The sequence below is a fragment of the Orbicella faveolata genome, unplaced genomic scaffold (assembly GCF_042242905.1).
Source record: "Orbicella faveolata isolate gen_17 unplaced genomic scaffold, um_ofav_v1 contig_27, whole genome shotgun sequence".
NCBI lineage: Eukaryota > Metazoa > Cnidaria > Anthozoa > Scleractinia > Merulinidae > Orbicella > Orbicella faveolata.
This window is the reverse complement of record NW_028301555.1, coordinates 5,401,253-5,416,561: the sequence shown is the minus strand read 5'-3', so window position 1 is coordinate 5,416,561 and position 15,309 is coordinate 5,401,253. Positions and strand designations below refer to the sequence as shown.

Genomic DNA, 15,309 nt, shown 5'->3' with positions numbered 1-15,309 from the left:
CATCTCCCTGTTCGTCCAGGTGTGATCTTTCGAGTGTTGTGCAATATTGCGGACTTCCGAGTGTCGAGGCAGCTTATTGTAGACTGTAGCGGATGAGTCGTTTATTTAAAGTTTGAAGTTAGTGTTAATGGTATTTAAAAACCTTGCAGACATGTCTTCACGAAATGTGTACGACTTTTCGTACCAACAGAAAACTGTAGTTTGGCTGCGTGTCTTGTACCCTCTTCTCTTCGACCAAAACGAACGTTGCTTTCTGCTGAATAAATCAAAGGAGGAAATGTGTAGTTTCACTTTGCTGGCCTAGATTTCTGTTCGCAAAATATGTAACATAAACCCAACGAAAGTGTTTTCATAGGAAAAGAATTCAACACCAGAGGATTACTTTGGTACCCCAACATGTCCTCCGTTTCATTGTTTCGGAGGTGAAAATGCGCAATAGCTGTTCTTCCAAAGCCAAGGCGATTCAAAGTCGTGTTCGTAAACAGAATAATTGCCCTAGTTTGGGTAATAGAAGCACGTTGTCTCGCATTCCGACGGAACAGACAACGTTTGTGTCGATTTACACAGTCCAGAATCGTAGGGTTCCGGTCAGTAGTAGCAGTAGCAGTAGCAGTAGCAGTAGCAGTAGCAGTAGCAGTAGCAGTAGCAGTAGCAGTAGCAGTAGCAGTAGCAGTAGCAGTAGCAGTAGCAGTAGCAGTAGCAGTAGCAGTAGTAGTAGTAGTAGTAGTAGTAGTAGTAGTAGTAGTAGTAGTAGTAGTAGTAGTAGTAGTAGTAGTAGTAGTAGTAAACTTTATTTAAGTATTAGTCGTTCTAGTGTTTTACACACTAATTGGTGACCTAATTAACATGGTCAGTATAAAATATGGACCGCGGAATGCGGACTGGCGACTGCGGACTCCAGGACTGGGTATAAAACACAGACTGGGGCATAAAACGAGGAATAAGCATTACGGACTGGGTATAAAACACGGACTCGGGTAAAAACGCGGACTGCAGACTAAATGCGGCCTACCGACTGCAGTCCGTGTTTTATACTGACTGGTCGGACCTGTTAAATATTACACGATACATGTATAAACGCGACCAAACCCTCTCGTATGCACGTGCTTTTCGATCAATTCATTTGTTTTCGCTCCCGCTGCAGGGAGCCAAATTTCACGTCTACCTATCAGCTCCGGCACAAAATGCTCTTCCTAGAATTTTTGCTTTTTCAACATACCGAACCACCAGTACTCGAACGCACTCTTTAATCTACGATTACTACTAGTATAACTATTTAATTGATTTAAGTGCTACCTTCGCCGAAGGAATTTTGAGTGACTGATTAAGAGAGCCTCCCAGGGGTCGTAGGATGTTCCCCTGATACCTTGAAAATTTCACTTTTTCTCTCTTGTTCCATATAAATAAATTGCATTTTCGCTTGATTTCATTTTGTTCAAGGTTCCCTTTAATAGAGGATCTAGGAAACATCCCTTGTTTCTTTAAGTTGATCCCAAAAATATCTCTGTTCCCTTGAAATATATGATCAGGTTCCCTTGTTCCCCCAAAACCCCTGGGAGGTCCTGTCACTAACTGGCTGACTGACTAACTGGCTGACTGACTGACTGACTGACTGACTGACTGTCTGACTGACTGACTGACTTTCTGACTGACTGACTGACTGGCTGACTGACTGACTGACTTTCTGACTGACTAACGGACTGACTGACTGACTGACTGACTGACTGACTGGCTGGCTGGCTGGCTGGCTGGCTGACTGACTGACTGACAGATTTACCGATTGACTGATCGATCGATCGACATTTACATACGTTAAGTCGATAAAAATCTTAAACCATCCTATCCACTATGAGAAGTGTTAAAAAAATCCGTATTGAAACACTAAACAAATCTAAAAGATGACAAAAGTTAAATTGAGACCTTAAACTACTGTAAAAACTTTTAAATATCCAAGCTTTCGCCGATCCACAGCATCATCGGGGGGGGGGGGGGGGGGGGGGCGGGGGATAAGAGAAATATTCCGCGTAAGGCTCAAATACAAATGTAAAGTAAAAACGTGTGAAAAGCGAAAGAATGGACGGAATAAAATGTTTTAGATAAATAATAAGGAACATATGTAATAAAATACGAATATTACGATCTAATGGGTGAGTGTCAATATACAAAAAGTCTCGCTAGATATGCTAAAATAGTCATTGGAACAAAACGTCCGCAAATTCGTTGCATTCCACTCGGGAGTTGAGAGTAGGTTTGTATTTTCGTATGTAAAATGCTTCGAACAGGCGTAGGTTTGCGGGATCCGCAAACGTACTAAAAGAAATTTGAAATCTAAAAGAATTACTTGATTGATTGATTGATTGATTGATTGATTGATTGATTGATTGATTGATTGATTGATTGCTCGATTAATTGATCGATTATTTAATCAACTGGTCAGTTCACTCGAGTCACATTTTCGTTCAAAAAATTTCAATCACATCTACATTTTCCTCAATCAATTGCTTGCGTAGGTGGGTAAAGTCTGAATACGAACCAAGTGACCCATTAGGCCGGAAGATGTCCCGATTCTGTAGCATGAAGCAAGTAGGAGTATTTCTAATCGCCCCTGGACTGGATGCTAGTCCATGGCAGTGTTACCCCAAACAGTATATTTGCCATTACCCATTTGTACCAGCGCACTAACCATGAGGCCACCGCACCTCTACCATTGACCATTGAACAATTGTACTGAAGACAGGGGAGACCTCATGGTTAGTGCGCTCGTCTCCGGATCGAGCGGTCCGAGTTCGAGCCCTGGCAGGGGACATTGTGTTGTACTCTTCGGCAGGACGCTTTACTCTCACAGTGGCTCTCTCTACCAAGGTGTAAAAATGGGTACCGGCGAACGTAATGCTGGGGTAACCCTGCAATGGACTGGCATCCCATCCAGGGGAGAGAAGAAATACCGTTAGTCGCTTCATGCTACAGAAACCGGGATAAGCTCCGGCCTGATGGGCCACTTGGCTCGTGTGCAGACGTTACCCTACCGAAGACAGGCTACGGTTCTTTTACTGTGAGGGTTTTATCTGACCGTTGGCTTCTAGTAACGGAATGATGAAAATAATTTTTAAGGTAGGTAACTTATGAAAATCGGCCGAAAATTTCCGATTGATTTCCGAAAGTTAGGAGAGAGGCAGTCGAATTGTTCGATGCTTCACACTTACCGCACGTCCTCATTGCTTGTTATGTAACATTACGTGACGCCCTTAATGCCACTTAATCAGAATCAGACTTGGAGTTGGCGAGTAACAGTTTCAATGCATTATCGGAAGTGAGTATAATGGTTATGACTGGACAAATTCCAGACAGAGAAATCATAGATATCAAATGTAATGTGCTCCTGCTTTCCCATCCCACAGTTCCTGGGGAACCACCGAATAATGTCAGAGCCAGCCCACACAGCACCACGAGCATCAAAGTCGAATGGGATCCAGTACCGGAGTGCGATAGAAATGGAGAAATCACCAGTTACGTGGTTGAGGTGTTTAACTTAACGAACGAATTAGAAGACAAACTTGTTAATGTCACCGGGAGCAAATCTTTCGCGGTCATTGAGGGCCTACAAGAGTACACAAATTACTCTGTTAAAGTGTTCGCCGCGACGGCCAAGGGCGAAGGTCCATCAAGTGAATATAAAAACACGACAACTCACCAGCCAGGTTCGTATAAAGAAAACAATTTTTTCATTGCCGGCGAGTGAAGGACATAAATTTACGCTGCTCTGTGGCGCGGAGGGTAAGACAATGGCATTTACAGTTAATGAGTGAAATCTGAGCAAGTTTGTGGACGATGATGAATTAATTTTCCATAATTCTGCGCCTAAGAGTGCTCCTAAAACACCTTTCCCCCGAGAGTTATTCTACCAATAGACCATATTCGTACTCACGGTATTGGACTGGAACTAGCTTGCAAGTGAGGTTCATACAGGCAATCTATTCAAATGCAAATGACGTAACGCTGTTTTTAAGATGATATTCCTCCGCATTAGCCTCCATTGCAAGCTAGTTCCAGCCCAATACCGAGTATACGAAACTGGTCTATTCAAGAAGCTCCGCTGCGCAAAGTTTTGTCTTCATTAGGCAAGAAGCTCTCTCTCTCTTTTTTCTTACAAATAGGAGAATATGAATAGAGTTCAGCTAATCCCGCCGCCTCCCCCCGCCCCAATAATAGTTAGAAATTGGGCAAAATGATATCTGTCGGCAGAGAAATGGCCTGTTTTTAACAGGTAACTGAGAAATGAACTGAAACTTAAAGGGGCTCAGTCACGGAATTTTGAGTTATTTTGGCCACATACAAAATTACCTTTAAATGGTAGGAAACCTGAAAATAACAGTTTAATAAGATGGAAAAACATCAAAGAGATAATAATAAACCATAAAGGAACAAGGATGGCTAAGGATGGAGAAGATTAGCACGGATTACAAGCGACGAATTTAAAGAATTTAAGCTAAACTTTTCAATATGCGCAAACCGTGACTGAGCTCCTTTAAAGTGATTGCTGAGATATCACAAAACAAAATTGACAACAGGCAAAATGACATCAGGTAGATTCTGGGTATGAATCAGTGCACAAGTTTATAAGTCGCATCGTCCCAGCAGCTGCAAGACGGTCACTTTTGAGGTTTTGGTAGGTGTGTTGGCAATAGGCCACACACGGGTCCTGTCCAAAAAAGGGTCATGTACGCCTGCGCACAGACAATTACCCGAAGAGCCCCGTGGAGGGGTAGTTATGGGCAGTTGTTTTGTCCGGATGAGGACTAATCATTATAGATCTCCTAATTGGTTAACAAACTTCTACAGACACAAAAAATCACTATGTAAAAGTCCGTATGGCCGCCTTTTTAACTTTTTACCTAGGAAAGTCCTGAAACTGTATTAAATGCAAAAATACCTCAATTGTGACACACCAGACAAGGATTGGAACATATTTTTATTTTCAGCACCGACGACTGTTCCCGAAAATGTCACTGCTAACGCCACAGGGAATTCAACTATTCATGTAAAGTGGAGTTCTATAGACATTTCAGCCATTAATGGTTTCCAAGGATTCAGTGTAAAGTATGAGGCAGACGGGCATCCAAAAAGGAGTGGAGAAAATAAGACAAGGCACACCAACGAATTTACATTAACTGGGCTTAGAATGTTCACTAGATACAAGATCCGAGTTGCAGCGCGCACGACACAAAATGGGAACTACAGCAAAGCGGTTTACGCGAAAACCTGGGAAGGAGGTAAGAACAGGAAAATCTATATGAAACATAATATACCATTTCCGAGTTACCTTGTGCCTCTGTTTGAAAACGAGTTCTCGTGCAATGAGTTTTATTTGCATGAAAAAGAACCTGTAGAAGAAACACATTTTCATATGGGTGGTTTCGCCCGAAGACTCGTTTTGACACCGAGGCAAAAGACAACTTGAAAAAGGCCTACTGCTTGCAATTGAAAGAAACTTCGAAATAATAGCTTACTCCGGTAGAATAACATTAAAGAGGTAAAAATAAACTAAAACAGAGTAAGGATGGTTAAGATCGGGGAAGATTGAGACGGATTACAAATGATAAACCTTGAAAGATTAGGATTTGCCATCCTGTGACATTGATTCTTTGACAACAAAATCAGTAGTGGATCTAGCGGAGGGGCCTGGGAGGCCCGCGCCTCCCCTCCCTTATATTGGGTAAAAAAAAAAATCGCAGAAGGAAGAAAAGCCGGCAGGGCAAGCAACTTACCCCCCCCCCCCCCCCCCCCTCAAGCGCAAGGTCTGAATCCACCACTGAAAATTAACATAATTATGTCAACCTAACAAGGGTGGTTAACATCGGGTCATATGACGAGGTACGTTTAATTTGTTATACCATCAAGCTATGTATACATATAAATTTTAAAAAATGTGGTATTGGTAAGGTCTTGATGAATTGCCCAGACAAAGGAGACTATCTGAAAAACGTTTGTTGCGCAAATTGCATTAATACTCTGAACTGTCGTTCCCAAACACATAACAAAAGCACTTCTTAAAGGTGACGGCGGTTGTTCTCTCTACGCATGCCTAGAAACAAATATTTGGGGACGAGGTTGACATGGTCATCTTTTCAATCGGTTTGTAAAAAATATCCACGTATAACCCTCCATGTTTTTCCTCTATCTAGTTCCCACGAAACCACCGGCTAACATTGACGCGGACATCCTGGACAAGTTTGTAGTAATCAGCTGGAATCGAGTTCCCGAAGAGTCGCGTAACGGTGAAATACTGGGTTACCGCATAACCTACTATCAAGCACGCAATCAGACTTATCAACAGACCGAAACAAAGCCTCATGATTTCTTTTCAGTTCAGCTCAAGTCACTTGATAAATTCACAGAATACCACGTCAAGATTTTGGCATACACCGGAGCAGGCAATGGGAAAGTTGACCACATTTCGTTTAACACCAGTGACGATAGTAAGTATCAACATCGAAATTCTCCATGCTGTGTTCCATTCAGTTCCTATCATTCTCTTTGGGAGAATATCGTTTTTAAAGATTTGAGCAAACGGACTCGCAAGAAGACGCAAGTTGAAAACTTGGGTCTACTTGCGATTCCGTTTGGCAAGGACTTGTGTGCACTTGCGTTGACTTGCGCTCACTTAAGTCGAGATCAAATTTATGCACGCAAGTCGACGCAAGTTGAGTGACGTCCAGTCGTTGTTATGGCAACCTATTAGCCAATGAAACACAGGGTATGTCTGCGAGCGATGGCCTTGAAATGTTTTTCTTTTGCGACTTGTACTTGTGAGGAAACTTGCTAGTCCGTATTGCCACCCAACGCAGGTCTCCATGCAAGTTCAACTTGCGGCTACTTATGGACTCGTTAAGAAAATACACGCACGCGCTGATTGGTTTGATAGAGACACAGAACTAGCATGAGCTGTTGACGTAATGATGGCGCGAGCAAAGAGAATTTATATTTTGATGATGTTTTTATTTTCCACGCGGAATTTTCTAAAAGAAATAGAAAACATGTTCTCCGTATTTCTATCAAGTTTTAGTATAAATCTGTTAGCTAATCTCATTCGCTGATTGGCTACGCTACTCACTCTCTATTCTGTTGTAGATAGTAAGTAGCCTAGCAGCGTGCGCTTGTTAACAAAATGGCGGCTACTTCTTTGCGTTTTCGACGTGTCTGTGAAGAGGATTTAGATAAGGTTTTGAGCGACTTGTAGATTTATAATAAACAATTAATTATTCGCTCTCAATTTCAATGAGGTGATAGTTGATAAAAAGCTGTGGAACACTCGACTGTCGGCTAGTGTTCCCATAGCATTTCTCCTTCTCCCAAACTTCCACTCGTGTTTCTATAACTCGATAGAAACACGGTACAAGTTTTTCTTAAATATCGAGACTTCTCCTTAGGTGATTAGTTACTTATTTCTCTTAAACTGCTATTTGGATTTGCCTATTTCCGGAAGGTTGTCCTTAAAGTGGTACTATAATCAAATTTTTACCCCTTGATTTTTTTGGTGTATCACATAGAATGGCATGAAAGAATAAAAATGCCGTTTACCGTTTGCAAATATCTGCATTCGTTCCGGAGATATTTAAGTTTGAAAAATGTGTAAAATATGCAAATGAGATAGCTGATGACATCATAATGATCATATGCTCAAACCAATAGTACATCAAGTATATAAATAGAGCTGTCTTGGTCAATTTCCAGCACAGACCCCTGAAACTCGGTAGGCTAATAGTTCTACAGATAACACACCTACAGCAACAAAAAATTTTGTTCCCATGGCAACTCACTCTTTTCCAGTCCCCACCTACTTGATTTCAATATTTTAGTGATTTTCAGCTCGAAAAATATTTAAAAAGGCCATGAACTCGACCTAACATATTCATATGCTTGCTGGATCATGCATATGAGGCACCATCAGCAAATATCAAAATAGAATGCCAAAGGTGGCCAGAAAAGCCATTTATATTGGGGAGGTCTGGAACCCAGTATGTTGCTATGGTAACAAAACTGTCAAGCTCATGTTGCGGAGCACATTTAGTAGAATCTTACTGCAAAGAATCAAACATTTCTTATACAAATTGACTGAGATATCTTTCTTCATTATATTTGATGAAAATTTGGTTGAGTGTATGACGTCATCAGTGTATAATTTGCATATTTTAAAAACTTGAGTATCTCTGGAGCGAAAAGAGATATATGAAAAAAGTAAACAGCATTTGTCTTCTGATGCAGGCTACTCGTTTATGTTTTAAAATGGCATAGATAGGAAAGATGGGATTTTTGTCATAGTACCACTTTAAAATCTTAATAGGCTTTATTTTCACTGCAACAACATGTGCAAAGTATGGCGATCAACAATGCGAACGTAGCGGCCAAGCCCTGATGCTTAAAATTGGCAAAAATTTGCGGCTGTTGCTGTTGTTTGGTGGAGTTGTTCATTTAAGATGGTTATACGATCGAGAGGAAACCTTAGGAAAGGAAACGATTTTGGTAATTTTTCCAGAAAGATGAAAGTTGTAACAAGCCACCAACTTGAGTTAACCTCTAATATTTTTTTTTTCTCCCTAGTACCTAGTAAACCTCCTCGAGACGTTAAAGCCATTAGCTATATGTCACCTCACAAGATCCAGGTGACCTGGAAAAAAGTCCCCCGGAAATTTATGAACGGAAAACTGTTAAGTTATCACGTGACCTATCAGCGAGTGATGGTTGGCGGCGTACGTAAGGATTTTGAGCTCGAGCTACAAGAGACAGTTAGCGTGGAAACTGTAACGTTGGAAAATCTGGAGCCTTATTCCAAGTACAAAATCAGAGTCGCAGCAAAAACGGCTAAAGGACTGGGACCGTATACGCCGTTTACTTACGGCGGTAAGCTCGTTCTCTCGTTTTTTTGCTTTGTTTTTGTGTTGTTGTTTTTTAAAGAAATTACAAGGATTTTGGATTAGATGATTGAACTCTAGATTAAATAACAAGGAAATGGCAGGAAATAATAATAATAATAATAAAAAAAAACGTTTCATGGCGATAGTGTTTGCAAATAGGCCTAGAGAAAAAATGTGCCTATACCTGAGCTAAAAATTATGGTGCTGTATTAGGGATCGCAACAAAGTCACAGCAGGTTTTGTCATTTTGATATCTAAAAGATGAACACCACAGACAGTATCTCAATCGACTGACTACTTGTTTACTAGATAAATAAGCTGAAAATATTGACTTCGTGAATAACTGATCGCGCAATATACCCTATTATGAGTTACACCATCATATTAAAATGGTTTGAAAATTCTTACAAATCAAACTGAGGGAATGTTTTGGCTGATTTTTGTATATTGAGCACTTCTAGATCGTGCAAAAACTCGCGTTTTACTAAAATTGAGATTTTCATATTGTTGCTGTCATGGCAGCGGCTATTTCACTCAAAAGATGTACGCGTTGCCAAAATTGCAGTTCAAGTCTCAATGCCTGGTGTTAATTTGATTAAGAAACGATTTTTTTATAGCCAAGCTGATCAGAAACAGTTAGATGCTCTTGCCTACTCGAAATCTGCATCGAAACACAACTTTGGCTACATTTCCCTTGACGCCGTTCACAAAAACAAACAAACAATTTTAACGCTTGTAAAAAGTGAACTGATCAACATGACACGAGCGTGGGACAAAGAAAAGTCCCCGACAGGAATCGAAACCATGAACTCCCGAACACTGGGCGGGCGCTCTACCCACTGAGCTGAGCTATAAGTGAACAAAGATGGTGAATTTTAAGCTCGGTAATAAAAAGTGAAAAGTGAACTGATCAAATCCCCATCTTTACTCACTTATCCCACTCACAATGACTTCGACAGTGCTGATCCAAGCAGTATGCAGGACACCTGTCACATATGAACTCAGCTAAATGACCTTGCTCTCCATGAGTTCTCGTAGCTCAGTGGATTGAGCGCTCGCCACGTGGTCGGGAGGTCACGGGTTCGATTCCTGTTGGGGACACAGATTTTTTTCTTTGTCCCACGCTCGTGTCATGTTGATCAGTTCACTTTTCACATTTCATTACCGAGCTTAAAATTCACCATCTTTATTCACTTATTCCACAATTTAAACGCCTGTTTCTTTGTTTTTATTTCAGACACTTGTCACTGCCTGCGTCGTCTTACGACAAGTTGGCGACGTTACGCACCGTACGTCAACTTCACAGAAGATGGCAAACCTGGTCAAATCATTCCGCTAGTCCTGCAGTCCATGGTGAAAGAATGCTGCGGACATTGCCGCGACCGTCATCAAACCGTCCTTGATTTTGGAACAAACGGCAGGAACGAGTCATCAACGAAAAACTCGAGCCGTAAACTCCTAGAAGAAATGGATGAATTGACAGATTTCACTTTTCCTGTTTACGGTCACAAAGACCAAGATTCTTACAAAGGGGGCTTTGGCTATACTCCAGTTATAGAGTCCGCAGGCGTGGCTTTTATAGTATACCCAGAAGTCTCTACGACTCAAACCACAATGTTTCACATGCTGCTCAAATGTCTTCCTGTGTTTATTCTTCCCATAGTTACAGCTTACATTGCGGGCGTAATCATATGGTGTTTGGTGAGTAGATGTTTGTTTGTTCTCATCAGAAACGAAACGTTTAAGAAGGAATCCACCTGAAGTTCGAGCAACGAGTGGACAAAAACCTTGTATCGAGATTATTTACATCGTTGCGGAAACTTCTGTGCGACTGTTTGAACTATCTTCTGAAAATAATCATTTTTAACAACATCAAATGTCAAAAACAAATTTTGAAGCTCATATGAAACACCTGAAAGTCCTGGTGAAATGAAATTGGTGATGAAATTTCTCCTGTGTTTGCACAAATTTCTCTGAAGTTTGAAATTTATTTTCTCGAGTTCCCATTGGAAAATGTTTTCGGTTTTATTTCAGGCAGCTATTTATATCTTAAGCTTCAAGAAAATGTACAAAGAACTGCAAAATACCTACAATTATTCTGGTACCAGGTTTTTGTCCTTTAAAAAACTGAAATTGTTCGATTTCGTATCGGATTTCGCCTTAAACACCATTTAATCACAGTGCGAAGCACTCTCAGTTGGAACGATTTCGCTGCTCAGCAGTTGACTTGGGCTACACACCAAACCAGTGCCATCGCTTCACCTGGAGTCTAAGCCATCGATGATATCAAATCAAAATGTCTCTTTTTTCTTGTCCAGCATAAGAATAAAGGGTTCTTTAAAACGCAGTTACATCAAAGCTATATCTGACACTTGCTCGAAGTGATTTTGTTTCATTCTCCGCAACCGTAAAGTGCGTATAAAAGACTTTTTTCTTTGCTTTGTCATTACCAGGAAAGAAAAAATAACCCTGACGATTTCCCTCAGTCGTTCCTTCGGGGCACCTGGGAAGGAGTTTGGTGGTCCTTTGTTTCCATGACTACCCTGGGGTGAGTAATACTTACAATAAAGAAGTTTAATCACGCTTTATAATTGGTCGGGGAAAAAAAATCGTTCAAAGTTCTGTAACATCACAGCCAACATACCAGGTATTTTTCATCCAATCAAAAGCAATCGTCATACTTTCAACCAATCAAAATCCAGTCGTGATTGGGTTACGTGAATTTTCCTGCGCTTGACTGCGGTTATAACGTTTTCCCGCGTACGACACTGGTTACATTTAATTCCGTGTCGGACACTGGCTACATGTTTCCTTACCCTCGTAGGCACTTGCATGTTTTCCCGCATTTGACACCGGAAGAACTTTTTCCCGCTCTCTTCAGCAGTTGCCAGTTTTCCCGTGCTTGACAATTGGTTGTATGTTTTCCCACGCTTGTTACCCGTTGTATCTTTTCCTGTGCTTGTCGCCGGAAGCATGTTTTCCCACGCTAGTTACCGGAAGCATGTTTTCCCGCGCTTGTTACCGGAAGCATGTTTTTCCGCACTGGTTACCGGAAGCGTGTTTCCCGCGCTTGACAGAAGTTACACGTTTTGCTGCGCTTACCACCGAAAGCATTTTCCCCGCTTAACAATCTTTGCATGTTTCCTCGCGTTTCACAGCAGTTGGATAATTTTGCTTCGAGTTGCCGCTGGTTGAGTACGTAACGGCCCTTGATCTGATTGGCAAGGATAATAGTAACAAGAACTAATTTATTCAACAACACTTCACCAACATATTCGTCTAAATCCTCAGGTATGGTGACCGAGCGCCTCTGAGCTACAAAGGCCGATTCTTTGCAACTGCATGGATATTATTCGGCCTCGTCGTCATAGCCATTACAATGGCCATGATAACGACAGCGCTAACAGTGGTCAGTGTAGATAGTGAGATCAAGCTGTACGGAACCAAGGTTGGCAGCGGTCTTTTTTCGTTTCATACAATATTGTAATTTGACTTTCATAATTTAGTAACATCTAAACCTGAAGAAGGCTGGTCTGGGCAGCCGAAATATTGTTTTAAACATACTACGTGGTGTCAGCCTTGCAGTAGCCTTCGACTTCGCATCGTTTTACTTTTCAAGTTTGCCTCATTAGACCTCCTGTAAGATCTGACTTTCAATCACGCAGGATCTTCGTTCACGGCTTTGCAGTTTATTAAGTTTCTCATTTCCAATGTAGAACTCTTAGAATTGTACCTTTGAGGAGAAATTGAAAAAGTTAAGCAACTGTTTCAAAATTCTCCCCTAGTTGGTCGAAAAAGTCGCTTAGAAACGACAAGAAATCTGGTGCGAGTGTCATCTCGCAGTGGCTTGTGGGATCGTTACTGGGAACAATATGGCTCCTAGTCGTTTGTCCTGTCCTCAGTAACAGTCAAACCGCTGCGAGATGACACTTGCCCCAGGTTTCTTCTCGTTTCTAAAGTGTCGAATTTGGAATAAAGTGATAGAGTGCCTAGTTTATCAGTCCCCATGTGATATTTCATGATTAACTTACACCACGCTCGTTATTCCAGATTGCAGCGGAATACAATTCGCCCGAATATAACTTGGGAACGAGGCGAAACGCTAAACATGATCCAGGTACTGTTCAGACACTGACTACTCGCAAACAATTTAGCACTTCAGATATAATTAGTTACACATATGTTAGGGGCTAGCTATACTGTCATACGTTCTTGAGATTCAACGATACCTTCTTCAGTTAATATTTCACGTCAACACGCCTTATTTCTGTCAGTTTTTTTTTTTTTTATACAGATAAAATTCATATCTTCGCTCCGCCATGTAATTTTCTCTTAATTATATAGACAAACTGACTGTTTGCACAAACAACCGCGAAAAAGCCTGAAATGACGTCATTAATATCCTTATTAGTGAGGATACGGAAAATACCGCACTCGGGTCCCGGACGTAGTGGTTTACTTTCCAGTAAAAACACTCGTGTCTATATAATAAAAATATACACTGTTTTAAATGTTTAGACAAAGAATACCACAGTATCGAGGAGGTTGCAGAGGCGCTTGTCAACAGACAAGTGGAAGGGGTCCTGGTGGACACTTATGCGGCGGGGCTGAGAAGTGATCTCTTCGACCATCCCTCGATACGAGTGAGCAGTGTCCTTGACTACCAGACCGCGTATGGAATCGTACTTAGTCCCAAATCGACACGACTTGGAAAGTGCTTTGAGCGCTACATGCTTTCTCACAGGGCGGAGATTTTCGAAATGATTAAGAAAAAAGTCAAGCCAATCGAGGTAAGCAATGGCTAGTTAATTCTCCTTCCAAGAACAGTACATGTTTAAGTCGTTAGGTGAAGAGAAGGTGGACAATCATCAAAAAGAGAAAACTGAGTTGATGGAGTAACAAATTCTTACAATCATTATGAAAAGAAATGTATAGAAATAAGTTAGAAGAATTGCACTTTTGTTCTTGGAACCCAAAAGGCAACTTAAGTGTCACGTGACCCGTACAATCATTGACAGACTTTCTTTTCCCCAATGTTTGCCCCACACATGTTAGGGTGTCCTGCATAACCTCAGTAACAATAGCAATAAAGATCTATTCAGGGTGCAAATGAATAGATGTGACAAGATGAAAGAATAAAACAAATGATTGACAACAAAAAAAGTAAAATAAATACTAGACAAGCCCTATGAGAAAACTCCCTTGAAATTACGAACACGAATGAACGAAAAGAGAGGCGACGGCAATATAATAAGATTGTAAAAATCGTTGTGTTTGCAAATTAAAATTATCTTATATCTAGGGTGAACTGTGAATTCATTCTTGAAAGCAGGCAAACTGAATGCTTCCATAACATTACGTGGTGACCTTCTCGCCTTTAACATAAAGTTTATAAGAATGATCGCTGTTACTAATTGTTGCTTGAACGTAACTTCACCAAAATTGCCAGAAAAATCGTGTTAAAAATAACTAATTTTGCGAAAAGTTTCCAATGCTAATTCGCATCAACAAACGAATATTCTCGGAATCCACACTACAGAACCGAAAAAACAAAAACACTTTGCAATGACATTGAGCAGTTAAAAAAAAAAAAACAAATAAAAAAAAACAAACCAACCTAAAAACAGGATGTGTTAGTTTGCGACATAAAACAACTTTTACTGCACATATATTAGCACTCAGGGGTATGTCTCCATTCTTGTGGTATGAAGTAATCTCTCTCTCTCTCTCTGTACAGACCTCTAGCTCCAACTCCGATACACCAGCTGAAGAGAAAACTTCAGGCGGTTTGCTGGACAGCGGTTCCCCAGCATTCAACAAGGCCTTACGCTACGCATGCGTGATGTTAGGGATTGCCCTCTGCTTGTCCCTTGTCTACGAGTGCATACGATGTATAAGAGCAAGACAAAAGGTTCGACAGGAAGGTGAGAAAATGTTTGCTACGCCAAAGACTTCTTTGCCACTGCCTTTCTTGACTCGTCACACAACTTGCAAGCCACACTCGTCGCGCAAAGCTCTTTACGTATTACTTGTCACACGAAATTCGTCACGCAACACTTGTACTAACGAGCTCTGTCGGATAGGTGGAGATAGCCTTGGTAGAGTCTAAAAACTCTATGCACGTTTATAACAGATTGCTTCGAACATAAACCAAGTATCTATTGAGTGAACGTTTGAAACCCACAGGCAACTTCCAAGAAACCTTTTTTAAGCAGCCGGCAGAAAGCGCGGGAAATCTTGCCACTGGTCACAAGCGCAGTAAAACACGTAAACGTTAAAAAGCGCGCGAAAAAAAAGATCCAGTTTTGTACCTGATTGGCTGAGAGGAAAAGAAAAGAGCTTTGCTCTGATTGGTTAAATTACACTGTACGTGTAAAACTGACCAATAACTTGGTAT

General features: G+C 41.0%; 1 protein-coding gene across 3 annotated transcripts in view; it reads left to right on the top strand.

The window, feature by feature from the left end:
- LOC110067294 (phosphatidylinositol phosphatase PTPRQ-like) overlaps window positions 1-15,309 on the top strand; it is a 38,668-nt gene that overhangs the window by 21,564 nt on the left and 1,795 nt on the right. For all 3 annotated transcript variants that reach the window (XM_089296597.1, XM_089296598.1, XM_089296599.1), the window contains exons 11-20: window positions 3,399-3,698; window positions 4,980-5,270; window positions 6,183-6,476; window positions 8,599-8,898; window positions 10,150-10,613; window positions 11,366-11,460; window positions 12,204-12,360; window positions 12,963-13,029; window positions 13,431-13,702; window positions 14,650-14,836. In XM_089296597.1, coding sequence (XP_089152723.1) covers window positions 3,399-3,698; window positions 4,980-5,270; window positions 6,183-6,476; window positions 8,599-8,898; window positions 10,150-10,613; window positions 11,366-11,460; window positions 12,204-12,360; window positions 12,963-13,029; window positions 13,431-13,702; window positions 14,650-14,836 — 2,427 coding nt within the window. The remainder of the gene's footprint in view (window positions 1-3,398; window positions 3,699-4,979; window positions 5,271-6,182; window positions 6,477-8,598; window positions 8,899-10,149; window positions 10,614-11,365; window positions 11,461-12,203; window positions 12,361-12,962; window positions 13,030-13,430; window positions 13,703-14,649; window positions 14,837-15,309) is intronic.